The sequence below is a fragment of the Lathyrus oleraceus genome, chromosome 5, assembly GCF_024323335.1.
Source record: "Lathyrus oleraceus cultivar Zhongwan6 chromosome 5, CAAS_Psat_ZW6_1.0, whole genome shotgun sequence".
NCBI lineage: Eukaryota > Viridiplantae > Streptophyta > Magnoliopsida > Fabales > Fabaceae > Lathyrus > Lathyrus oleraceus.
Genome location: NC_066583.1, coordinates 12,547,155 through 12,574,037, shown reverse-complemented (window position 1 = coordinate 12,574,037; position 26,883 = coordinate 12,547,155). Strand labels below are relative to the sequence as shown.

Sequence of the window (26,883 nt, the reverse complement as noted above, 5' to 3'; positions counted from 1 at the left end):
CATGGGCGCGCATAGGACCATCAAATGATTGTTCAAAAGTCCATAATGAAGTTAGATGCATTAGAGGTGGATTGGATTGCAAGGCAATTGAGCATTGTTGTTTGAAGTTTGATCCATGAAACATGATACCTGCATGTTTAAGCCATGCGCAACCTATGCATTTCTTATCCAAAATGCATGAATTTTAGCTCTTTCGAAAGGTGAGATCAAGAGGAACAAGTTTGATGTTGAATACTTTTCCATTTGGAGCTTGGAATTCGGAGATATTTGAGGTGGAATTTTGGAAAATTTTGACATATTGAAAATTTTCTAAGTGTCAAGCCATATGTCTCAATATTCCACCTTGCTTAACTTTTTATGGGAGCTTCAAATGAGAAAAGTGTCTTCATAAAAGTTGTAGCTCTCTCAAAGACCTTCAAAGTGGACACCAATTTCATGTCATTTGGATTTGAAATGATAGAGTTATGCATTTTTGAAGTTTGGCAAAATCACTTGATCAATGGTATAGGTCAAAAGTGACCTATAATGTAGCCTCATATCACATGTGCAAAGAAGTTGAATTAGATCCCACTCCAAACATCAAAGTTAAAGTAAACATATTGAATTTGATTGTGCAACTTGTAAATCTTTCATCTCATAAAAATTGAGCAAGTTATGGCCTTGGGAAGTTGACTTTCGAATTAGGGTTTAGACAAAATGACCTATAATGTTTCAACATAGAAAATGATTTTCCAATAAAAACTAGCTCTAGGTCTCAACATGAAAGTTGTTCATAATGTCATTTAGAGTAAGTTTTCTCTTGGAATCATTTTCATATGGTGAAAATTGTAGGAGATAGGGTCTAGGGAGACCCAGTTTTGATCAGATGAATTCATTTGGCCAACCACCATTAACCAACTTGCTAACTTCCAATTCTCTTGACTTTCTTGGCTCATGGTAGATCATATATGCATAAGATGATGACATTTGAAGTGTCCCTTGAGAAATTTGATCAATTGGTGAGATAGCTTGTTGGAGAAGTTACTCAAGATACCTAGTCAAACTAGGGTTTCCAAGGCAAATCACCTTCAAACTCTTGAAGCAAACTTGATCAATATAATATGTAGAAGCAATTGGGACTTATACATGATGCTTATAACCATTCTTGAATCAATTCTTGATAGTGCTCTTTTATTCATGAGGGTCTCAAACCCTAGGTGTGATCAATGAATCAAGGATATCATGTCCCTACATACAAAAAGAGTTAGACAACTACAAAGATATTTTTTTTTTTGTATTTTGGTTAGTAAAATGATAAAATACAAGTATGATATAATCACAAAGTGCTTGGTGATCTCTCCCAAAATAAACCTAATGAAGAGGGGTAGGGAGGATGCCAAGGTATGATCCCAATGCTAATGCTTATGATGAAATTGCATGAGGGATCTTAGGGTCAAAATTAGGGTCTTACACATACTGTAAACTAGTATCACATCTTTGTGAACGCAATCACATATTCTTCAACTCACATTTATTTTCTTTGAGAGATTTGCTTAAGAGTTGTTCAGATTTTGAATGTTTTAAATCTTCTTCTTTAAATAGATGCTGAGAGTCGATTCATTGAAAATTGAAACTACCCATGGTACAAGTAGTCGTTGAAGGTCTTTAGTTGGTATACAATATAGTGAGATAAAAACTTAGCTAGCATAAAGACATTGAGAGGAGCATGGCAGAGTTCATAGTAGTTGGAGAGATCGGATCCTGACAATGTTACTTTAACTAATTATACATAAAATAGTGTACCATTGTCACATGATCTTCTTTAGATAACTTATGACCGAATACTTCTTGTAGATGTTTGTTGAAGCTTGATATGATTCATTGTTATCGTTATACTTAACTTCCTGAATCAGAGACTTTTATAGAATTTGTTAAAGCATGATCAGAAGTTAAAGTATGTCTTCAGAACCTGGTTAGAATGAGACTTCAGAGTCTTGGATTCATAGGTTCTGAGTTTGGCTTCATTAGAGTCTTGATCAAAACTAGTTTGGATGAATACTTTCAAAGTTGATGACTTGATATAGACAATAATCCTTTGAAGCAGAATCTTAAGAACTGCTGATGACGCTTGTTCAGAAGTTACAGAGTCATTCCTTATGGCAGAGCCTACTTGCTTCAAACAATTCCAGTCTTGAGAGCTTTGTTGATCTTTGTATTTCGAGTAAGCTTAGGTTCATTATCTAAAAGACTTGAGTAGACTCTTCAGAGTCTGAAAGCTTGGTTCTAATACTTTAGATTCAGAACAACTTTGCTTCCCTTTAATGGTTCTTATGAGTGATTAACTTGATTTATATCAAGGTTAATATCTTTTGTTATTCCCATTGTAACTTGAAGATTCTATGTCTATGGCCCCTGGATGTGGGTAAATGAAATATAATAGACATAAAACCAAAAGTTGAGGCCAAGGGATTTCAAAATCTTGACCTTTGACTAAAAGATGGGTTATTTAACCAACTGAGTTATGCTTCCTAATTGTAGATTCTACCCTTCGATGCGTATTTAACTGTTAAGTTGTTATAAGTTTAATTGTTACTGCACCAACTCATTGTCGTAACCTTTATTATTATAGATATATCTATGGTGGCGTACATAGTTATTTGCAATTGAATGAAATCCTAACTAGGGTTTATCTTATCATCTTCTACGAATAATTGATTTCAAGTCTGTGATTTGTCGATCCAAATGCATTTTCTTCAAGATGTCGAAAAAGAGTGTTCATCTTCCTCAGGAACTGATAGTTGAAATTTTGTTGAGATTGCCGATGAAGACTGTATTATGGTGCAGGTGCGTATGTAAATCATGGTTTTCTATCATCTATACTCCCAATTTTTCGGCATCACATTTTCAACTTATAGCCTCACCCCAGGGCCGGCACTGTGGGTGTGCAAGGTGCTACCGCACAGGGCCTTTAAATTTAAACGACCTCAAATTTGATATATGGGCCTAATATAAATATAATATTAAATAATATATAAATTTAGTTGCAAATAGAATAATGTTATATAAAGTAGCCTAACGGTGACTTGATTGTTTTAAAAGAAAAAATATGGGAGTTTGATTCCTATATATATATATATATATATATATATATATATATATATATATATATATATATATATATATATATATATATATATATATATATATATATATATATATATATATATATATATATATATATATATATATATATATATATATATATATTTCTATCATTGTGAATGGATACAATAATAAATTTGGTTTAGAAGTTATGAGATTTAAAATTTTTGTAATTTCACATTATTAGTTGTTTATTAATTAAAATACTTTATTATTAACATTGTCTCAGATTGTTGAAGGAATTATTTTCTCTCATTAAATGGTAAGAACTTTGTTATTATTTGTGAATCGTAAGAGTAGAAAAATACGAAAAATTAAACTTCAATGAATCAAATTTTTATAACAAATATATATATATATATATATATATATATATATATATATATATATATATATATATATATATATATATATTATTTATCATTTAAATAAAATATGATTTTTTTTTAATTTATTGTGTTTTTATCTATTAAAGGTTTAATTTTAAAATAAAACAACGCCTCCAAACTATTCGGGCCGGCCCTGCCTCACCCACACATAGACTTGTGTTCATAGAAGAAAATTATCCTTATAAATTCCTATCCATAGATTTGGATTCATCATCACTTAACGATGATTCTACTTATGTTTCTCTAAATTTTGATTTTTTTTCTCGATGATATTGCTTCTCTAAACTTTGATTTTTTGCCCAGACTTCTACCTTTGGAATCCATCCACAGGTGCTCACAAACAAATACCTCCCTCTCATGTGAGCATTGCATGCTATGATGATGATGATGATAATTCCATGTTTATGTATGGCTTTGGATGCGACCAGTTAAGGGATGATTCCTTGGTAGTTTTGGGGTACTACCAACACAATGATTCTAGTTCCATTGATTTGGAGATTTTCTCATTGAGCGATAATAAATGGAAACAAGTTGTGAGTGATTCTCTTTTTCCTAATGCTTCATGTGGACATCGTTTCAAAGTTGGGTTGTTTCTAATAATTATAGTGCCATGCAGTTTCTTCATTATATGTTTGAATGGCTGAAAATTAATATAGAACATTTCATCAATCTTAGTGATTGTATAATAATTCACCCTTTAACAGAACTGCAATTCACCTTATACTTGTTCTTGTTGATAATAGTTTGTTCATAAATGAAAAGTCTTAATCAATTTACAACTAAGAAGTACAACTTAGTTGGTTGAGCAAGTCATCTCTTAGGCAAAGGGTAAGGGTTTGAAACCTCTACTATATCCATTGATCATTGAGTGTAAACCAAATATTGCTTACCCTTTTATATATAATCATTATCTTATTGTATTTTTTTTAGTTAAAATTAATCTTTTTTTCATTTTAAAAATAAACATTATCTTATTATTGTTTATTTATGTGTATATGAGTTGGATAAATCCGATAAATCCTATCAAACCACTCCAACCAGACTAAAAGAATTAGTTGGATTAAATAATTGGGAGAACATGATTTTACAAAATGAAAAGTCATTCAAAAAATTGGGTTAGGGGTAAATCCACATCAAACCTACGAAACTCATGGATTATTGTGTGACTATACTTTTTTTGTTTTTTCTCTATAATTAGATGGATGATGATTTTGATATGTTTAATCTTGACTGCTTCAATTACAACCTCTTAAGAATTTTTTATTTTATTTTATAAGTTATTATTTCAATTTATTTAGGATTTCGCACTTTGATTGTTTTGATGATAATTCTTTTAAATTGCAAGTATTTTATGCAATTCTAAGTATTAGAGTAATGTAACTTTGATTTTTACAAAAAATTTATGATAAATTTTATTTTACATTTAGACATCTGATGCTTAAAAAGGTAACGATAATATGTTAAACTATTTTTTAAGAAAAAAATGGTTAAACATTTTGTGGAAAATAATATAACATATTATTTATAATCGCATAAGAAAGAAAAAAAAAGGAAAAATAGATAACACAATATCCAACCCAATACACAAATTAGTAGTTTTATTCGAATCGATCCAATGATGTCACGCGTGGTTATTTTACTTTCCTAAAACTGGTATACCTTATATAAGTTAGGTCATAATTTTGGTAATTCAATATAAGTTGAATCACGTCCACCTCTAGTTTTTTTAACTCTCAATTGATTTTTTTGATAAATTTTCATTATATTTAATATAGGAATTTCCTTGGGAAAATATTATCGTGTCAGCAAAATTCTTCAAATGACAACATAGGGTGATGAAATGGAGTAAAGACAATTGCCATAAGTTGAGAACCAAAATTGAGAAGCTTCGTAGAAAAATTGAGCAGGTTCGTCTGCATGTTAATTAAGGGAATAACAATTATTTTACAACACTCCAAAAGCGTGTGAATTCTCTTTTGGTTAAAGATTATCTACTTTAGAAGCAACGGGAAAAGACACGCTAGTACAAAATTTTATCATGTTGCAGTAACTTCCAAAAAGAAACTTAATACTATAAAATCATTAACAGTTTCAAATTAGAAAGTAAGAACTTCGAATGATAGTATGTGCATGATTGCAAAAGATTATTTCATAGAGTAATTTTAAAAAGTTTCGAATTCACGAGAGCATGTTATTCATGCATTGAGTTCTACCATCTTTGAAATAGAGGATGATATGTTGATCGGCAAATTTGCTTATGAGGAATTTAAGGAGACCATTTTTTCTATGCAGGCATACAAATGTCTTGGTCGAGATGGTTTCAATCCATGATTCTATCAACATTTCTAGAACGTGTGGTTCAAAAAAAATTAGTTATTGTTTTTCATGGCTAAATTTTGGTGTTTTTCCAACAAGTATCAATATGAGTAACATTTCTTTAATTCCAAAAGGTGAAGTTCAAATTTCCATGAAGGATTGGAGACTGGTTGCGCTTTGTAATGTTTTGTACAAAGTGATAGCTAAAGTACTTGCTAATCGACTTTAAAAAGTTCTAGACAAGTGTATCTCTGAAAACCAACATGCATTAGTTTCATGTAGGTTTATTCTTGATAATGATATGAAAGCTATTGAAGTGGTTCATCATATGAAGACTAAAACGAGAGGAAAAGTTGGAGAGGTGGCTTTTAAACTTTATATTAGCAAAGCTTATGACCGAATTGACTAGGATATTTCAGGGATGTTCTCATAAGAATAGGTTTCAATCAAAAGTGGATATGATGGATTATGCTTTGTGTGGAAATTATGGATTATTCTGTGACTGTAAATTGTATTATGGTAGGACCTATTGTTCTGGGTCATTGTTTAAGGAAAGGATATCCATGGTCTCCGTATCTTTACATTCTATATTCTAAAGGTGTCTCGACACTCATTAAAAAAGCTGAAGCCATAGGGGATATACATGGCAACCGAATTTGTAAGGATGCTCCTATTATATCTCATCTTTTATTTTATGTTGATTGTTTCCTTTTCTTTCAAGTTGATGTGAGTTGAAAAATATTTGAAATGTAATATAGGTGGATTATTAGATTGGGAGAAGTATTTGGAGTTCTAAGTTTCTTATGCGAGGAGGTTATATGTGGATTATTAGATTGGGAGAATCTATTCTAGTTTGGGGTCACAATTGGTTGTATGATAGTTCATTGTTGGAGAATCTTTGGCCATCCATGTCGATAGTAGAAAATTTGAAGCTCTCTGATTTGATGGATACATATGATAAACAATGGAATTTTAATTTGATTCATTATTTGGAGTTAAGACCAGCAAGCTTTGGTATCAACCATTATTTGGAGTATTTGGAATGGTGGAAATAATCATATTTAGAATCATATTGAAGAGTCATCAGAAACAACTTGTGAGTGTGTCCCTTACCTGCTATTGGGACGGAGAAATGCCCAATATATCCAAGTGAGAAGCTCTATCCAAAATGAAACTCCTATGAACAATACATGGAGAAAGCCTTTTGTGGATCGTCTCAAATATAACATAGAAATATCTTTTTCAATGACTTTTAACAAGATAGGTATACATATTTGTGTTCGAGGTGAAAAGGAGTCACTTGTGGTAGGTCGAACAAAGTGGATGTCACCTATTACCGAGGTTGATATGTGGAGGCTTTAGACATTTTAGCAGCCATCCAATGGATGCATGAGCTCGATTTGGATGAAATGAATTTTGAGATAGATTCAAAAATCGTAACAGATAATGTGAATAGTCAATAACAAAATTTATTTGAGTTTGAAGAAACTATAAAAAAAATTTGTAAACGATTACTGTTCCGTTATTTAATGAACTCCCATATTAAATTTATTATAAAACAGTCTAACGAAGTTGCTGACAACTTAGCAACTTTCGCTATTTTTAAATATATTCAAAAGTTTTTTATTAATATATGGATTAAGTCCTTTCCCATAAAAATAAAAAACATGGGGAATAGTAAAGTAGAACAACACGTCAAACATGAATGCACTTTAAGCATTTGTCATAGTGAGTGAGTTACTCTTTGACTAACAGACACTCTTTCTACCATTACTACAATTCTTCACTTTGTCTTCCCATCCGTTATTTTATTTTTTCCCCTTAAAAAACCTTTTGTTTTCACCTTTGAAGCTACCTTTATAACATTATCATCTATTCCTTAGAAATTGTACAATTACCACATTATTATTATTAGTGACTCTAATTCAAGCCATGTCTCCTTCCATCCTTCTTTTCCTTTCTCTATTCGCAATTGCAGGTTACTTCCTTCTTCTTTTCTTTTCTTTTTCTTTTTCTTTTTCTTTTTCTTTCTTTCTAACCATTATTAACAGTTTAACACTAGTCTGAATTTTTGAAGTAAAAGAAATAATGTTACTATACTTTGAAGGAATTTTTCTCGGGAAAGTGCGAAAACTAACTTACTTTAACTTTTTTCAATATTCTTGCAGACTCGCAGTCCTTCGTCGGAGTTAACTACGGTCAGATCGCCAACAATCTACCAGCACCTGAAGTCTCCGCCAGGCTTCTCCAATCCACCACCATCGGTAAAGTTCGCATTTACGGCGCCGATCCTGCAATTATAAAATCTCTTGCTAATTCCGGCATCGGAATCGTCATCGGGACCTCAAACAGCGATATTCCAAGTCTAGCTTCCGATCAAAACGCGGCGAAACAGTGGGTAAACACAAACGTGTTGCCTTACTACCCTGCCAGTAACATCATTCTGATTACCGTCGGTAATGAGGTTTTAACCTCCGGTGATCAGGGACTCGTGTCACAGCTTGTGCCAGCAATTCGAAATGTCCAAACTGCCCTCAGCTCGGTGTCGCTTGGTGGAAAGGTGAAGGTATCCACCGTACATTCAATGGCGGTCTTGTCTCGGTCGGATCCACCTTCGTCCGGGTCGTTCAACCCGGTTTATCAAAACACACTCAATCAGTTACTAGCGTTTCTGAAGGATAACAAATCCCCGTTTGCGGTTAATCCGTATCCGTTTTTCGCTTACCAGAGTGACCCGAGACCCGAAACGCTTGCGTTCTGTTTATTTCGACCTAATTCGGGTCGGGTTGATTCGGGTAACGGAAAGCTTTATACCAACATGTTTGATGCTCAGGTATAAATCTCTTCTTTTTTTTCCTTTTTTTTTTTCTTGTTTAATTAATTGATTAATTAATGTTATTAAATGAAAAGTTTACGTGAACGTATCGAAGAGACACCCTTTCTGTTTTTCCACATTACATTCGCACGTGTTGCTAGAATTACGAAAAGTCTAATATTCCATTCCGGTCGTTTTTATTTATTGTTACAAGGATCATGATATATATTTGTGATTAAACAAAAATATTACAGTATATTATAATTTATTTGTTTTTATATCGCACGTGCACTTTATTTTTACCTTTTTCCTTTGGAATATGATGTTATTCTTATCTACTATCTATCTATAATTGAGAATGCTGTCTTCTGTTTCATTTGTTTGGTTTTCCACCGTGAAATAATGAGTCCATAGATTATAATTACAAGCCATGAACTTTGATTGGAGACAGGCTGGCAAAGATAAAGTGGTCACAAATATAACAAGTCCTTCCAAACTCTCAATAATTGTTTAGACATAGTAAAGAAAATAGACAAGTCACGAAAACGTTAGCTTTCGTAATTTGGATCGCTACAAATGTCGCCGTCGCGATCTTGATTACGGTTGTGGTGTAATAGTAGCAAACAATATGGTAATGGTAGGTAGACAAGTTTGCAATAGAAGTACTTGTACTATTACTCTCCAAATTAACATCCTAGATTTTGTCCACTTGTTCCTCTAATTTTTGGCGTGTTGTGAAAGATAGGCATTTAACTTACTTGGTGATTTTTTTGAACAGGTTGATGCTGTGCATTCTGCTCTTAGTGCAATGAAGTATGATGACATTGAGATTGTGGTTGCTGAAACAGGATGGCCTTCTAGTGGGGACAGCCATGAAGCAGGACCAAGTGTAGAAAATGCCAAGGCCTATAATGGGAACCTTATTACTCATCTTAGATCATTAGTTGGTACACCTTTGATACCTGGAAAGTCCGTCGACACTTACATTTTCGCACTCTATGATGAAAACCTCAAATCTGGCCCGGGATCCGAACGCGCATTCGGCCTTTTTAAAACTGATCTTACCATGTCATATGATGTCGGCTTGGCCAAATCTAGCCAACAGGTGAAGAATCGCTATCCGTTACGTCATTTGTCATATACTATTCGTTTCTAATTCGTATATGATTTTTCACAGAATCCGCCGCCAACTAGTCCAGTTACTCCAGCACCTAGCACTTCATGGTGTGTTCCAAAAGCAGGAGTTTCTGATGCTCAATTGCAGGCCAATATTGATTATGCATGCAGCCAGGGATTAGATTGTAGACCAATACAACCAGGAGGAGTATGTTTTGAACCAAACACATTACAATCCCATGCTGCTTTTGTAATGAATCTATACTACCAAATATTTGGTAGAAATCAATGGAACTGTGATTTCTCTCAAACAGCAACACTCACATCCCAAAATCCAAGTAAATCTTCTATCTTGACACTTTTTTCCCCTCATTATTTCAATATACTTGTTTGTTAGTTAGTATTACTAATTAAAAAACATCATAAATTTTGTTTTCTAACTTGATTTTCCTCCTTTTCTTTGTAGGTTACAATGGTTGCAATTATGTTGGTGGGAGTACCTGAAAAGCAGATGTTTCAGTTTGACCTTAGTTAATAAATTTTGTCTAAATAAACTATTAATTTTAATTTTAGTTTTAATCAACAAATAAGGGCTTATCCTCGGCCCTTTTTTATTTATAACCTTTTAATTTAGTATGACTTTAATTGTAAAGGCATTTCGATTCTGCCTTATTCTATTTTCTTCTTAATAGTATCTCCTTTGGTTTTGAGCATGCTGCTCTATAATGTGTCATTGGGTAATCCATTTTTTTCATAGGTTAAATGGAAAATAAGTTATCAAATTATTTACATGTTACATCAAAATATAATTTTTGGAAATGTTTAAAATATTTGGTTTATATGATTAAAAAAACCTCAATAGAATGATTAAAAAAACCTCTATAGATAGTAGAATTTATATAATTGTTAAGATTTATCATCAATAATTTAGTAAAACTTTTGGCACATAATTGAATTAAAGTTTTATTGTTTTCTGCTCAAAACATATATTCATTCAAATTAAATAATTTTTAGTACTTCACATACTCAAACTAATATGGATTTACCACAAATGGTATGTTGCATGAATTATTGAACCAAATAATGCAATTGAAATATAGAAACTAACTTTGATCACTCGATAACAATGATCGAAACATTTTTTTATTGTTGATAAAGAATTGTGGAGCCACTTGATAAGTCTCTTAAGAATTTCTCAGTGAATTTTATTTTGTTGGAATGAAAGTGATGAATGTGTAAATTTTGAAAGTTAAAATTAAGAAGGTTGAAATTGAAAAAAAATAGATGTAAGATAAGAGGTAAAAAGAGTAGATTTCTTTAAAATTGTTGTGTATATTTCTCTCTCTTCTTAAATGTATTTTTAATTAATTATTTTTTACTATTTCTAAACTGTTAGATTAAAAACAGAAAAGACGTCGAGTATATAAAATAGGAGGGAATTCATAATTTTCATATATCAAATAGTAATTTAGAAACAATAATTGAGTTTAATTTGTAATGTATACAAATGTTCAATCAAGTTTCACAAAATTTATAAAACATTACTTTTAAATATATAATAGTCTCTTTATCTTGTAAGTTGTCGTGTTTTTATTTTTAGTTTTTAAATCGTTTTTTTAAATAATTCTTGAATATTAAAAAAAATTGTTTTAGTCCTTAAAAACAAAACTAGCAAAAAAATCTCCAGATTTTCTGCCGATTTTCTTTCAAATTTTCCTGTAAATTTACAAAGAGGAAGAGACTATTTAAACCTTTAAACAAATATATAAATAAAAATAGTTTAATTTGATGCTAGTACTACTTCACACTATAGGTGACGCAAGTGTAATTCATAAGATTATAGATATATATATTTTATAATCAATTTTATAAAATAGTTTTTTCTTTCGGAAAAATCAATGCATTTCTGTAATAATCAATTATATGACAAACTTGTTTTTTCTGTTGGGTCGTCAATATAAGGAAGTCAGTCATTCACTTAAACCAACAATTGATGATATTATTGTTGAGTCATTAATTTGAAGATCATAATTTTATTGCTTTTTGTACGATTTATTTATGTTTATTGTATTTTATATTTTGGTTGTGTGTTTTTGCCAATTTTAGGATCTAATGAGTGTTCGAGGTGAAAAAGGATAAAAAAACAAACGAAACGTGGAAAAACGTCAAAAGTCAGAAATCCTCATACAAAACCCGTGTAGCAGCCAAACTCTAGAAGCCCCCACTTTGCAACTTTTTAGTACATGAGGCAGAGGTCTGTTACGGGCTATACAAGAGGGCGATATGGACTTTAGTTCTTTCCTTTTTTAGATCGATTCTCATGTTTTTGGAACCTTGGCATGATTTGATTTGATATATTTATGATGTAATGACCATTGAACAAAAAGATATTGAGCTAAGTTTAGGTTTTTTTTATAAAACTCATAGTTGGTTATGAGTTTAGGGTTCCTAGTTTTTATTCTGCAAAGTTTGTACGTATTTTCAATTGTCTCTGTACTCAAGTCTCCATTGGAGCATTTAGATTAAAGTTATCAATTCGAGTTCTATCATTTGTTTTCATTGCAATTGCTTGTTTATTTCAATTGTTTATTATGAATTCATCTATAAAACATTGAATTGGTTGTGTTTGCCCTCACCATGAGTGAGTAATCCATTAGGGACTAGGGGTAATGGGAATCATCTTATAACCTTTTGTATGATTCGTCACATGTCGGTTATGAGAGTATTTTGTCTAAATTTATTTTATTACCTGAGTTCATGCATTTCAACACTTGTACGGAAATAAAGTGTTCTCAGGTACTGACAGTAATCTAAAAGGATATGTGTCACTACCAGAGCTCATGTTTTTAAACAAACAAGTCCAATACAACAGAAATGCTTGGATGAATTTGAGAAAGTTTTATAGCAGAGTAAAAGTAACGAATCCTTGACAAATAATTCGGATATGCAAAAATAGATGAATTATTTGTCATTGATAGGGCAATGCGTTGGCGAAAGCAGGTATTGCTCATATTTATCTATTTTCTATAAAATATGTCGGAACTCCGTAATAGAAGTGACTCGGATTATATGAGCGTGTTAGAGCGAGAGCCATAACCATAGGTCTTGTTTTCCTCCATTGTGATTTAAGTGATTTTTTAATTAAGCTGTTTTCACATAAGTGCTTTTTATTTAAGTTGTTTTTTCTAAAACTCATATAATTGATTCCTCTATATATACATCTATAGAACATTATTTGGTACTTAAACCATTGGTCTCTATAGTTCGATAACTTTTTACTATTTCGTATAGTCGTGCACTTGTGGTGTATCAAGTTTTTGGTGTCGTTGTCGGGGACCAATTGCGTTTAATATTGAATTAATGTTTAATCACCGTATAGATAGTAGCTTTATTTTTATGTTTATTTTGTTGTGTTTATTTTGTTATAGTTGTCGCTGCTCTTGTATGCGAATGGCTCGTTCTGTTGGGAATTTAGTTGAACTTGTAAACGAAATAGAGTGTTTCTTACGTGAGAGACGCCGAAATCTTAAACTGCAAGCCATGGCTAAACCAGTAGTTGACATTAAGCCTCTTAAGGGTTACATAATTTATACCGAAGAGGAACCCTATTGTAGTATTGTGCATCCGCCGATTGTGGCAAATAATTTTGAATTAAAACCTTCTTTGGTTCGAATGTTACAACAAAATCAATTTTCTGGGTTACCGTCTGAAAATCTGAACCTTCATATTTTAATATTTGTTGATAATTGTGGTACTGTTAAGGCTAATGGAGTTTAACAAAACACTATCTGCCTCAGTTTGTTCCCTTTTTCTTTGAGAGATCGTGCGCGGGCTTGACTTCAATCCTTACCCGCCAATTTGATTACTTCCTGGACTATGTTGAAAGCGGTCTTTCTTGCACGCTACCTTCCGCCAAGCAAAATAGGCCAAGTTAAGAATGAGATTAATAAATTTAGACAAGAATGTAGGGAATCATTGTTTGGTGTGTGGAAGCGTTATAGGGATTTGTTAAGACTGTGTCATTATCATGGGCTTAAGAAGTGGATGATTATCAATACCTTATATAACGGCCGTCTTTACTCCACAAGAATGACCTTAGATGCGGATTTTGGAGAAGCCCTGATGAATAGTCCTTAAGATATAACATATAACTTGATACAAGAAACGACCAAAAATCACCACTCATGGGGAAGCGTGCGAGAAGTTGTCGCTAAGTCTTCCCCAAGACCGGTGGTCTTTATGAGGTTAATGTGTTTGACCATATGAACGCAAAGGTGGACGCCCTTTACCAAAAGATATATAGTTTAAGCATCACACTTTTCACATCAATTACTCTTGCACTTGTTGCTTCCTTTATCCCCACCGCTCTCTACTGTGAGATATGAGGAATTAATGGGAATACTGATAGAGATTACGAAATGATCCTCGTTGGAGGATCCAACCAAGAAAATGACAATTTTATGAACAACAACCAGCGGAATAATCCTTATTCCAACACTTGTAACACCTCGAATTTGATTAATTAATTTAATTAAATTAATTAGAGTTTTATTTGATTGATTGGTGCTTTTAAATTATTGTTATAGGATTATGGGTGATAAGTATCCTTGGAATAGTGGTATTTAGAGAGTAAGAGGTTGTTTTAGTTGTTTAGAAGTTATTAGAATTTTAATTAACTATTATAATATATATAGTGTTTTATTCGAATTAATTAAAATAAATAATAAAATGATAGAATTGGGCCATTTGTGAGAATTAGAGGAAATAGGTGGTGAGAATAGATAAGCTAATATTGATTTGGGTAAAATTCATAATTAAACAAAATGGTGAGGGACTATATATTCTAAAAATAGGGAGAAAGCTAAGTTTTAGAGGAAACATCTGACATACGTAGAAATGAGGCAAAAGGGAGAAAAGGCTACCAATTAGGTGTATTGCATGATGAGGTAGGCTAGATGAGTCCTTAACCTCCAATAGAGCATTGGATTGTTCATAAAATTTTGAGTTTCTATGATATTATGATGTTGATTGGATGAATTAATGTGTATTTTCGTGTGTAATTTGGTATGTGATTACTGTTTTGAAATTGTTAAAGTTTTCCACCATTGCTGAAGGTTTGAAGCTTTGGGGTTAATATGGTTTCGATAAAATTGAGAATTATATGTGTTAAGTTGTTGTTTTAATTGTAGTACGTCAAATTCTAAGATCGGAGGTTTTTATGGAATCGAAATCGGAGGTTTAAAAGGGCTTCTTCTATGGTGGAAAATGCAAAATTTTATGCATAATGTACAACGATGACGGGCGTTAGCCCGACTGACGGTCCATCCATCAACGCGCTGAAGGAGATGACCCAGGGAGGTCTAACGAGCGTCATCCCCCTCGATGACAAGCGTCAGGCCATGGATTGGCATTATTTTCTTCCAGGACGTCTGTTGGAACAAGATTCATTCATGCCCTTAAAAGGTTTTGATGATAATAATGTATCTAAAGAATAATAGGGTTTACTAATGGTTGTTCTAGTGTGCAGGATCAAAATACATTAACCTTGATATAAATCAAGTTAATCACTTAGAAGAATCATTAAAGTGAAGTAAAGTTGTTTTGAATATGAAGGATCCAAATCAAAGCCTTCAGACTCTAAAGAGTCAACTCAAGTCAAAAGGTGAAAGGAATTCAGAACCTAAGATATCTAGGTCAAAAGGTGAAGTTGTGAAGTTACTTGCTTTATTCTGAGCTAATCAAGGAGTATGTCATCTGATACATGAGGAAACAAAGAAGACTGTTAGTTGTGAAGTTACTTGCTTGGATGTGGCCATCTTTATTTGATGCCTTGCTCTTCATATTGTTATTTGCTTGTTGATATTGCTGGATTCAAAGTCCAAAGGGAAATTGGGTTTTCTATATGGCATTCTTGTATGTTGGATTGCATCCCATTGGTCAGATCTTTTCAACCCTTAAATTTAATTTTTATGCTTAGGGTTAGTCTCTTCATCTCCTTCCACTTCTTAAATTTCAAAATCTCTCCCTCTTTTCAAAACCTTTCTTTGCTTGTGATTTCAAAATTTAGAAGTTATTGCAAAATTAGAAACTTTGGCCTTATGCCATTGTATTTTTAAACTCTTTTCTTAAATCAAACTTGTAAATAAACTTAACTATATTGACCTAAAATTCCAAAAAAAGATAAAAAGAATTAACACTCATTCAAACCTTTTATAGGATCCTTTGTGCCTCTTTTAAACTTAACTTTTGATTAAAAGCAATTTACTCACTTTGAAATTGATACCACAAACTACGAGGTTTTGATCCCTCATTTTTATGTTGGTACGTAGGCACAAGTCTGAAGGTCTTGTCAAACACAAAAATATAATTAATGAATTCTTTTCTCATCTCCACACTCTATTTATTGTAAACATCTTTTATACCAAAAACACATACACACATAAAAAAGGGCTCCCTAGGAGTACCTAGGACACTTTGGGTGTTAACACCTTCCCTCTGTGTAACCAACCCCCTTACCTATAATCTCTGGCATTTTATTAGTTTTGATTTAAAAACTTCTTATCTTTGGGTTTGGTTCGTACTTTTCCCTTTTCCTTTGGAAACAATAAAAGCGCGGTGATGACTCTGGTTTTATTGATGTTAAGTTTATCTATAGCTTAATGGTCATGAATTTACCGCTACACCTGGAGATAAACTTAGTACCTGTACTAGTCCAGTGTCGATGACTACTTATAGAATGTTTGCTTCGTAGTTGAGTGAATTTAAGATGCAATTGGAAGATCTACTTGAGAAGAAATTTGTTCTTCCGAGTGTTTCGCCGTGGGGCGCACCAGTGTTGCTAGTCAAGAAGAAAGATGGTAGCATGGGGTTATGTGTCGATTATAGATAGTTGAAATAATTGACGATCAAGAACAAGTATATACTTCTGAGGATTGATAATTTGATGGATCAATTGGTAGGTACTTACATGTTCAGCAAGTTATATTTGTGTTTGGGTTATCATCAGATTCACGTGAAACCTGAAGAAATTCTGAAGACTGCTTTCAAAACGAGGTATGGTCATTACGAGTATTCAGTAATTCCGTTTAGTGTGTCTAATGCGCCTAGAGTGATTATGGAATACATGAATAGAATATTCCATGTGTATTTAGATCGGTTTGTGGTTGTGTTTATAGATGACATCTTGTTACATTTGAAGTCTATTGAAGGGCGTGTGGAACATCTGAGAGTTACGTTGCAGACTTTGAAAGAGAATCAATTATACGCAAAGTTTTCCAAGTGGAAGTTCTGGTTAAGAGAATTGAGTTTCCTTGGTCATGTGATTTCTTGCTGACTAGGTGACTCATCTGGTGAGGGATGTTTTGCTCCCTCTTAATCTTTTCAGATCTCTTGCTGACTAGGTGACTCATCTGGTGAAGACCGTGGAGAAGAAGAACCAGACTCTGACTTCTATTCAGGGCAACCCTATATCTGCTAAAAGGGAATTGGAGTCTTTACACCTTCATAACTATTCATTGACTAAAAAATTGGTCGACTATACGAGCTCTACCCTTGAGGCAGTTTTGTAGTAGTTTAAGAGGCTTTGTAGTAAGTGGAATATTTTCACCGTCCTTTAACTATCTCTAGGGAACAAATTTAGACGGATCAAGTAGTCAAAGATGGAAATATTGCTTCTCAGCGAAAGTAGCCCTATTGGCTCTTTCTTGTGTGTGTGTGTATGTGTGTGTACTGCATGTAAAGTACTTTGTAATGGAAGCATATGTGTGCATATACTGTTATTTTTGGAATGAAATGTTTTTTACCTATTGAAGGTGCATTTGTAGGATCATAAGTGCACGACTCTGGATCTTTGCGAACTTACGGGGTCTTCCCTCTAAGTTAATTGTGTGTTAATGAGGTCGTGTTCGACCAAAGTTTGGTTCCCCTTCCCCCCACCATATGAAAACTCAGTCAGGGATAGACGTGTGATCAACCCACTACACCTTTTGAAGTGGCTAGTTGTTAGAGAGGGTGTGGATCGTTATTGCCTATAGGAAATTGATTGTTATAGTTAGAAGCATCTCTGAAAACACTCATATCTTTTGGTGGGGAATAAACTGTTGTAGCTGGATGTGCAAAACATCTCCGGAAGCACCCCTGGCTTTAGGTTGGGAAATTGATTGTTGTAGTTGAACGTGCAAAATGATGGTAATGATGGGCCAAGGCTTTAAATGTAGTGGAGTGAGTGGACCTGCAAGGTTAGCACTCAAACACTCAAGTCAACATGTGAGGAAGAAGAGTAAAATGGAATTGAATTTGAAACGTTTCCCTCAATATGTGAGGAAGAAGAGTATAAAGATAGAGGAATAACTAATTCACTATTTGTTAGAAGCGAATTGTGGATGGTTGTTAGATGCACTTGCAACTGAGATCCTTTATAATCATCAGGATGCCAATTCCTGTATATATAGATCCCAAAAAGAGTATGACTCATTTCTGGTGGTCGATATGACTGACCAAAAATAATATTTATGTCTCATCAAGTGAATTTAAGTATATCTTGCATTATCATCCACAATAGTTATGAAATTGTTATAATGATCATAATTTGGTTTTTGAAAAGGACCCAAAGTATCACAATAATCAAATCAAAAGACAATGAGAACTTAGAAGTGATCATCTTACATTCAAACCATTTTTTCCGATAATTATTTATCAAAATATATTAACTTAAATAATTTTATATTATTCAAGAACACTTGAGTAAAATGATAAATGATATTTTTCGACTAAATCATAAATATTAAATTTGAATAATATCCAAATTCAAAAGATTAATCTCTACAATTACGTGCAGAAAATACATAATTCCTAAAAAAATGATTTTGTACTCTATCAAAATAAACATAACAATTTTATGATTATGATTGAGAATTTGAAAAAAAAACAAAAAACAAAATTATTTTTACTTTTAAGTACACTTCATTTTGATTTTTATAATTCTATACTATATTATTTATTAGAGTTTGTGGCATAGTCTAATTATTTGAAGAACATAATTAAATTATTATTATTAATATTAATATATTGTGTTATGTAAATCTAGAAAATTAGCTTAAAACTAATTTGTACGAGAACTTCACAACATTCCGATGTCGTCCAGCGGTTAGGATATCTGGCTTTCACCCAGGAGACCCGGGTTCGATTCCCGGCATCGGAACTTTTTGTTTTTCACCTATTTTAAATTACTCATATCTCAATAATACAATAATATTAGACATTTGCAGTGACAGATGTAGAAAGAAAGTGGACCCGACGGTGTCAGTAAATAATAAAACACTCCACTTCAACATCAATTCAACCTTTCTTTCTTTCTTCTTCTCTTCACACTTGATTCATTTCATTCACACATCAACCAACAACAACGCACTTTCATTCACTTTTTCTCCCCTAACAACTAACCGTCTTTGTTTCTATCTGAAAATCAAACAACAATAATGGAAAGTATAGTTGTAGATTCATATCATTATTAGGTCAAATTCATTCACTTCAATTTCCATTCACTTGAAAAAATGTCCGTTGCGGAGCTCAAAGAACGTCACATAGCAGCGACGGAAACGGTTAACAATCTCAGAGAACGATTGAAGCAGAGACGGCTTTCTTTGCTTGATACAGATAGTGAGTTTTTGTTTTTGATTCTTTTTAATTCTTCAATTCGATTTTGTTGTTGCTAATTCATTAGATCTATCTAACTGAATAAACCCTAGTTGCTGGATATGCTAGGTCTCAAGGTAGAGCTCCTGTTACTTTTGGTCCCACTGATATTCTTTGCTGTAGAACGCTCCAAGGTCATACCGGAAAGGTAAATTCAATTCAATTCAATTCCAACTTCTTTTTTTAATTTCTAATAATATTTTTGCTGTTTTTAACACTTTATTTGATTCTCGAAATTTTGTTAGTTAGTATCTACATTAGTTAGTAAGAAATATTTCGAGATTAATCATTTGAATCCAAATATGATTCTGGATAGAACAATATGGAGCCACAAGTAAATTCAGCGCATTCCATGTGGCTACAATCTGTCTAGTGTCCATCATCTGTGTCCAGATTCTCGATGCTTCTCAGTTAACAATTTGACAGAAATGTAAAAAATGATTGTAACATTTAGGGATTTTTTTTTCTTTCGATTCTTTGTTTAACAGAGTGTAACGGTGTGAAAGTTAGACGAGGTGAGTGCCTAATTGTTTGTGTTGTTTTGGAAAACCTTAGGAAAGGTTATTATTATAATTTGCTTTTTTTTTTCAATATAAGGATTTCCATGTTAATATTGTTATATCTCAGTCTTTAATGCCTCTCATTAGATTTGTATTATATGTTTTTTATTACCACGTGCTTCGTCAATAAGTTTCAATGGAACTGATGGAAATCAAAGTTGTTAATGAATGGTTGCAACGGGGTAACGCCACACACATAACGATAAAACAAAGTGCTAGAAGTAGTAAGCACCCCATGGCGGTTATGTATGACTTTGGCATACAAGACACGCACGCCTTGTTTGTAACGGTTTTAGAAAGTTATAAAACGCTATAAAGGGTAAAATAGTATAAATGTTAAACAACTATAATTATCAGCTTTTGGAGTCATCTAGCCTGAGCAAGAGTCATTTACTATTTTGATCACTTATTTTGATAGATATCAAGGATAGCTTGAGTTTTGATTTGTTGTGAGATATGTGTGATTGCTTTTATTTACTACGTAGCAACATTGATAACTCGTTAACTCTGCATTCATTTAAATTTGACAGGTGTATTCATTGGATTGGACTTCAGAAAAGAATAGGATTGTTAGTGCATCCCAAGATGGAAGATTAATAGTGTGGAATGCTCTAACAAGCCAGAAAACTCATGCTATAAAGCTTCCTTGTGCATGGGTCATGACGTGTGCTTTCTCACCAACTGGTCAATCTGTTGCTTGTGGGGGCCTTGACAGTGTTTGCTCTATTTTCAATCTTAATTCTCCCACTGATAGGGATGGGAATCTAAATGTTTCACGGATGCTTAGTGGACATAAAGGTTATGTTTCATCTTGTCAGTATGTTCCAGGTGAAGACACTCACTTAATCACTGGTTCTGGAGATCAGACATGTGTTTTATGGGATATTACTACTGGCCTTAGAACATCTGTTTTTGGAGGCGAGTTTCAGTCTGGACATACTGCAGATGTACTTAGGTACATTAGGAGATTACTGGATAAGTTTGAATCAGAATTTGTTCTCAATTCTTAGACAGATACTTGCAACTGAATAGCAAATCGAGACTGCTTAAATGTCAATAAAACTGTTTGTAACAATCTTTATACACTGATAAAATAACGTAATCTCACTGGTAGGAAACACGCTGGCTAAATGTTAAAACTACTCCATCTTCCTAAAATATAGAATACCCCTATCCGGCACTCCATTGCCAAAATATATTGTAGCAAGTATAGAATGTAATTTGTTGGATGACATGCTGTATATGTTGTTTTAATAATAGCAAAATCTATGTATGAGATGAAAATCAGTAGCATAGTTTTTTTTAGTATGGAATCATTGCTAAGAAATATTTTTTCTTTGTCCACTCAGCATTTCCATTAATGGATCCAACTCCAAATTGTTTGTATCTGGTTCTTGCGATGCGACTGCCAGATTGTGGGACACTCGTGTGGCAAGTCGAGCAGTGCGGACATTTCACGGCCACGAGGGAGATGTTAATTCTGTCAAATTCTTTCCTGATGGAAATAGATTTGGAACTGGCTCAGAGGATGGAACTTGCAGATTATTTGACATTAGGACCGGACACCAACTTCAAGTATATAATCAGCAACACCAAGACAACGAAATGGCACATGTGACGTCCATTGCATTTTCCATATCCGGAAGACTTCTTATTGCTGGCTATACAAATGGTGATTGCTATGTTTGGGATACTTTATTGGCTAAGGTAATTGTTGCTTTAATGTAGTTATGTAAAAACAAAATTAGGGTGTTTTCTTTCTTTTCTTATAGCCTCACACCACTGTAAACTGGGGATTACTATGTTTAGAACACTTTTCGCAAAAGTGATTGATTCTTCAGTTTAACCTTAAAATGACAGCAGGGTGTTTTTTTCTACTTATAATGCTTAGGGAAACTTTATTGCGAAAGGTAACTAGTGCTTTAGTGTAATCCAGAACACAGTAGGATTTTTTCTTTCTACTTATTGCTTCCTACCATAGTCGAAACAAACTTGGCTTTTTAGTGGAACATATGCTTCTTTATGGTTGTTTATTTTCACTATGAATCCAACTGTCAAATAGAAATTTCTTATTGAGTAGGTCAACTTTACAAATTGTCATAAAAATTTCAAAACTATTTGATACTTTATCTTCAATTGAACGTGTAATAAGCTTTTCAAAAGTAAAAGCAAATGTTCACTGTAAGATTATATAGCTACTAATTTAAAGTTTTATGAAATGTTGTATGGTTGATCATTAAATATAATGTGATAATAACCCACGGTTGGATGGGTAAATATAGAAATATCGTCATGGAAGTGATGCATTCTGTTCTTTAAAAGTTTAAAAACTGGTTTTTTCAACACAACTTCTATCATGTTAAAAAGCACCTGATCTTTCTGGCTTGGCAGTGTAGAACTGGCTTGGCAGTGTAGAACTGGCTTATGTAGAAAATAAGATACTCTGTGGTACATAACAACATCATCAGTTCCTAATAATTAGTTGTTTGCTTTACTTCTACATGCGATTTGGGGGTGACTTCTGGTTCCATTTTGCTTTTCAACATTTCAACCTGTGGTGAGCTTGTGTGGGAACAGGTCTTGAGTCTATTAATCATGAAAAGTTCACTTAGCATTATCTTATTTATAAATTGGCCCATAACTTTCTGATATTCTTTTCGTTATCACAACATAATGCCTTTGATGTAAAGTTGTTATAAAGCTGTTTATTTTGTTTTGTACTTCGAAGGACTGTAGTAGATGTCTCATTATTGGCTTCTTGAGTTGGATGGTCTTTCTGTCTCAAGTCATTGCCTAAAACTTTGTTTTGCGAGCCAGTAAAAGGAGTTAATGTTTAAAAAAGAAACCTGAACAAAAATAAAATGGAACTGTCTTGTAACATCTAGTCATAGCATTATATTTCTGACACTGCTTTCTTTTTCCAATTATTTGTACTTGTACTTCTGTGGTTGTGCGCCTTGTGCAACTTTTGTCGGTAAGACTAACTATACCTGCTTCCTCATTTGATTGTAGGTGGTCTTGAATCTAGGATCTCTTCAAAACTCTCATGAGGGCAGGATCACCTGTTTGGGTATGTCTGCTGATGGAAGCGCTTTATGTACAGGAAGTTGGGACACAAATTTAAAGGTGAGCAATCATTTTAGTCTGATAATTAAAACTTGTAGCTTATCTGTGGCATAGGATGATTCTAGGATTGAACTTAAAAAGAACTATGCTTTTATTAATGTGTTTTGTTAGTTTATAAGCTTTCCTTCCTCTAAAGTTAAACCTTTAAAAAGAATCAGGAATGAAGCAAAAATATATTTATGATGCCATTCGAGCTTATAATGGTTTAACATGTTAAGTTGAACTCAAAAACATACTTCATTAAGGATTGTTAAGGAGACTTTTCATAAATGAATCTTCTGGTCATAATGCTGGGACTTATTCCGAGTCAGCGAAATTCTTTGGTGAGAAACATAATGCAGGAATGCTGATGCATGTGGATTTCATTGATTAAATTCATGGATGTGGTATTCTTCAATACATATTTGACATAATTACTTGCATCTTGCAGATATGGGCATTTGGAGGGCATAGGAAGGTGATTTGACTCCATTGTTAGGGCTTCACCTTGTAATGATGCTTGTGATATTGACTTTGATCCAGAATTGGAAGGCAAAGTTTATCTCCATGTTTATAACCTTTAGCAGTGGAACTAGTGCAGCCTTTATTTATCTCCATGCTCATTGGTTCGTGTGTGTGATTTAGGTATATATATACCTTTAAACCAAAACAGAGGACTATTTAATTTTCTGTCTCCTCAATTTAACTATTTGAAGTATGTGTTTGGTTCACATTGGAAGAACTAAATGTACTAGTATGTTTATAGTGGTTGAATCAGATTTGGATCAGGTAAGGGGGTGTTTGGATCCCCATTGTAAAATCGAATCTTCTTCCTGTTGAAGCAACTCTTGTGTAACTTTTGGCCAAAAATCAATTCTACATTAAAAACCTTTCATAAACAAAAGATCAAGCATGATATGTTCTAATTTCTCAACTTTGCCCCTTCAAACCAACTCTACTCAAAAGGAGAAAGGTTCAGTATATTTAATAGTTTATGAAATAGATAAAAAGTAATGGGAAATTAAGAATATATATATATATATATATATAATATATATATATATATATATATATATATATATATATATATATATATATATATATATATATATATATATATAACCCATTAATATTTTTTAAGATAATTATCATTGGTGTTTTGGGAAATTAAGAATAAGGAGGAAGGCTCAGTATGTTTAATAATTTAAGAAATAGGTAACAAGGTATGGGAAATTAAGAAGATATAATATAACCCATTAATATTTTTTTAACATAATTATCATTGATGTATTGAGCAATATTCAAAGAGAAAAAGGGTGATGTCCATTATAAATCTATTTTATACTGTCAATCAATTACGGTCATGTATTCCGCTATGTTAGACTGTTGTTAGTTGATAAATTTTGGCCAAAGAAGGCAAACCCACTTGATTAGGAAGCCCGTCAGAATATCATCGACAAGAAGTTGGACAATCCATGGGTCGACACCTAGAGTTTCAGTCGAAGTTGAAGGGTCTCCATGGCGAGAGTAATCGTGGGTGGCCAAATCTACGTACATGAGAGAAGTGGGCCGACATGTGTCATCTCAAGATAGGTTCGTAACCCCCGACAATTACTTTTTATTAGTATTTAAGCAAGTGTTAGGTATTATTTTAGAGGTGGCATTTTTAGCATTTGCAGTAGGAGTACACTTGAAGTACCAAAACATTTACGAGAAAATAGTCATCTCCCTACAAAAAATGTACCTTTGCCTCCATTTACATTCATAAGTCATTTAAACTTATCAAAATGTCTTTACTTTATTACTTTAATTTCAATATATTTTCGCTTGTCATTACTTTCCACTACCTTTCTAACTCATCAAGAGTTATATTTACTCCTTTTGAACATTTCAAAGACATTGTTTACAAAACATCATACGCTCAAACACTAAGTCCAGGATTTTGTAGTCGGTCCTGCAAGTAACCCTCTCTTAGGAAGGTTAGAGATTGTTGACGAAACAACAAATTGGCACATCCGGTGGGACTTCGACAATGTTAGGTGTATGCTATTGCGCAGTGACAAAATGACGTCTCCTCGACCACGCGAAGAAACATCTTCGGCGGGAGGCACGACGACGTCCCATGCGGCCGATGTCGGCTATAGCGTCACGTCTGTAACACCCCAATTTTTTAATTGTTTTATTTTGAATTATTGGTGATTCATGGTGATTTTCAGTGTTTTATTTAATTATTAGATGTTGGTGCGATTTAAAATAAATTATTCAAAAATGTGTTGTTGGGATGTGGTAGAAATAGTGGGGTGCAATGAGACGATAGAGTAAGTTAGAAAATGATTATAGTAATTAGATTTTTTTATTATTATTATTGATAAAATAAGAAATTGGAGAGAATATGAGTCTGGGTCAATTGTGAAATTTGAGGAGAGTATTTGGGTAGAAGAGGGAAGCTAGAGTTAAATTGGGCAAAAATAATAATTAAGCAAAAGTAAGGAGATTACTATATATTTCAAAAGTTGGGAGAAAAGCTAGGTTTTTGGGAGATTTTGTTAGTATGTGAGATTGAAGCAAAAGAGGTAAAGAGGTAGAACAAAATCTTGAGGTTGAAGAAGAAGATCAATGACTTTTGCTGGAGATCAGGTAAGGGTGGGAACTTGTTCCAATAGTAAAGGATATAGTAAAATGGTAGAATGGAGGAACCCTCTACCTCTTTAGGGTTTGGTGTTTGGTTTCATAATTTTGAATTGTGATTCTATGATGATTGTTATATGATGATTATATGATGAATTTCATGTGCCTTATATGTGTGTATTTTTTTCTATTTTGATGATTTTGAACATATATCTACCGTTTCTGTAATTTCGAAGGTTTTAAACATAATCTTAAAACAATGATTAGATGATTTAATTGTGTTAAAACTGTAAATTAATTTAAGATAATTAGAGTATTGCATGGGTTGCAATTTTATGAGCGTCTGGATTTTTAAGGAATCGAAACCGGAGGTCCGGAAGCCCTCCAACGATGAAAAACGCATAAAATTCTGCATTATGTCCGTCACGGCCGCGCTCAGTGCGGGAACCTTTGTTCATGTTTTTCGGTCGAAGTCGTTTTGGCCATAATTTTTGATCTATAAGTCCAAATCGAGTGTCGTTTGAAGTGTTGGATATTTGAAATAGAGGGCTACAACTTTGTTTCAGGGATAAAATAATTTTGGTGATTATTTCATGGACGTTTTTAGGATTGAAGAAGATGAAAATCGTGTTGGAAATTTTAGAAAAACAACAACTTTTTAGTAACGCCTTCGTGCACGATTTTGATCATAACTTTCAACTCGTGAATTCTTTTGGGTTGGGGTTTAAAGTGTTAGAAAGCTGACTCTCAGAGATATAATGTGATGATGATAAGTAAAGTATTTTAATATTATTCTTATGCCTACTATGTTGGTGAAGTTTTCGTTCATACGTTTGATTAATGAATTGTTAACATATCCCGACGATTTTGGTCATAACTTTTATTCCGTAAGTCCGATTTTGTTGTCGTTTGAAGCGTTAGAAAGCTAACGCTCAGACCTATAACATTAAATTATTATTTATATGTTTGATAAATTGTTGCATTGTTGTAATATTGTGGTGTGATAATTATGTTGTTATATCGATGATGTTTAGATGTTGATGAGTTACTGCTATTTGTTGATATTATTCAGGTGGTAACATGAATTGGTTGTTGCATGATGAATGATGTGATGCATAAA

The 26,883-nt window shown here is 33.0% G+C and overlaps 2 protein-coding genes and 1 non-coding gene across 3 annotated transcripts; all 3 read left to right on the top strand.

The window, feature by feature from the left end:
• Window positions 1–7,565: 7,565 nt before the first annotated feature.
• On the top strand, window positions 7,566–10,490 carry LOC127082706 (glucan endo-1,3-beta-glucosidase 7). Its single transcript, XM_051022934.1, has 5 exons — window positions 7,566–7,824; window positions 8,015–8,679; window positions 9,440–9,766; window positions 9,839–10,115; window positions 10,244–10,490. The coding sequence occupies exons 1-5, from the start codon at window positions 7,779–7,781 to the stop codon at window positions 10,279–10,281; spliced, it is 1,353 nt and encodes a 450-aa protein (XP_050878891.1). The 5' UTR covers window positions 7,566–7,778; the 3' UTR covers window positions 10,282–10,490.
• Window positions 10,491–18,904: 8,414 nt separating this feature from the next.
• Window positions 18,905–18,976, top strand: TRNAE-UUC (transfer RNA glutamic acid (anticodon UUC)). The gene has a single exon. It is a non-coding gene; the product is annotated as a tRNA-Glu (tRNA).
• A 97-nt stretch (window positions 18,977–19,073) lies between these two features.
• Window positions 19,074–23,955, top strand: LOC127082864 (guanine nucleotide-binding protein subunit beta). The gene is made up of 6 exons (XM_051023097.1): window positions 19,074–19,434; window positions 19,524–19,618; window positions 20,561–20,985; window positions 21,380–21,737; window positions 23,043–23,156; window positions 23,587–23,955. Exons 1-6 carry the CDS (start codon window positions 19,329–19,331, stop codon window positions 23,620–23,622), a joined length of 1,134 nt encoding a protein of 377 aa, XP_050879054.1. The 5' UTR covers window positions 19,074–19,328; the 3' UTR covers window positions 23,623–23,955.
• The last annotated feature ends 2,928 nt before the right edge of the window (window positions 23,956–26,883 follow it).

Excerpts from the sequence above, each read along its gene's own strand:
- LOC127082706 (XM_051022934.1), top strand. The coding sequence starts at position 7,779 with ATGTCTCCTTCCATCCTTCTTTTCCTTTCTCTATTCGCAATTGCAG. Across the intron at positions 7,825-8,014 it reads TTCTCTATTCGCAATTGCAG|ACTCGCAGTCCTTCGTCGGA; the intron begins GTTACTTCCTTC and ends ATATTCTTGCAG. Across the intron at positions 8,680-9,439 it reads CCAACATGTTTGATGCTCAG|GTTGATGCTGTGCATTCTGC; the intron begins GTATAAATCTCT and ends TTTTTTGAACAG.
- LOC127082864 (XM_051023097.1), top strand. The coding sequence starts at position 19,329 with ATGTCCGTTGCGGAGCTCAAAGAACGTCACATAGCAGCGACGGAAACG. Across the intron at positions 20,986-21,379 it reads CATACTGCAGATGTACTTAG|CATTTCCATTAATGGATCCA; the intron begins GTACATTAGGAG and ends TTGTCCACTCAG. Across the intron at positions 23,157-23,586 it reads GTTGGGACACAAATTTAAAG|ATATGGGCATTTGGAGGGCA; the intron begins GTGAGCAATCAT and ends TGCATCTTGCAG.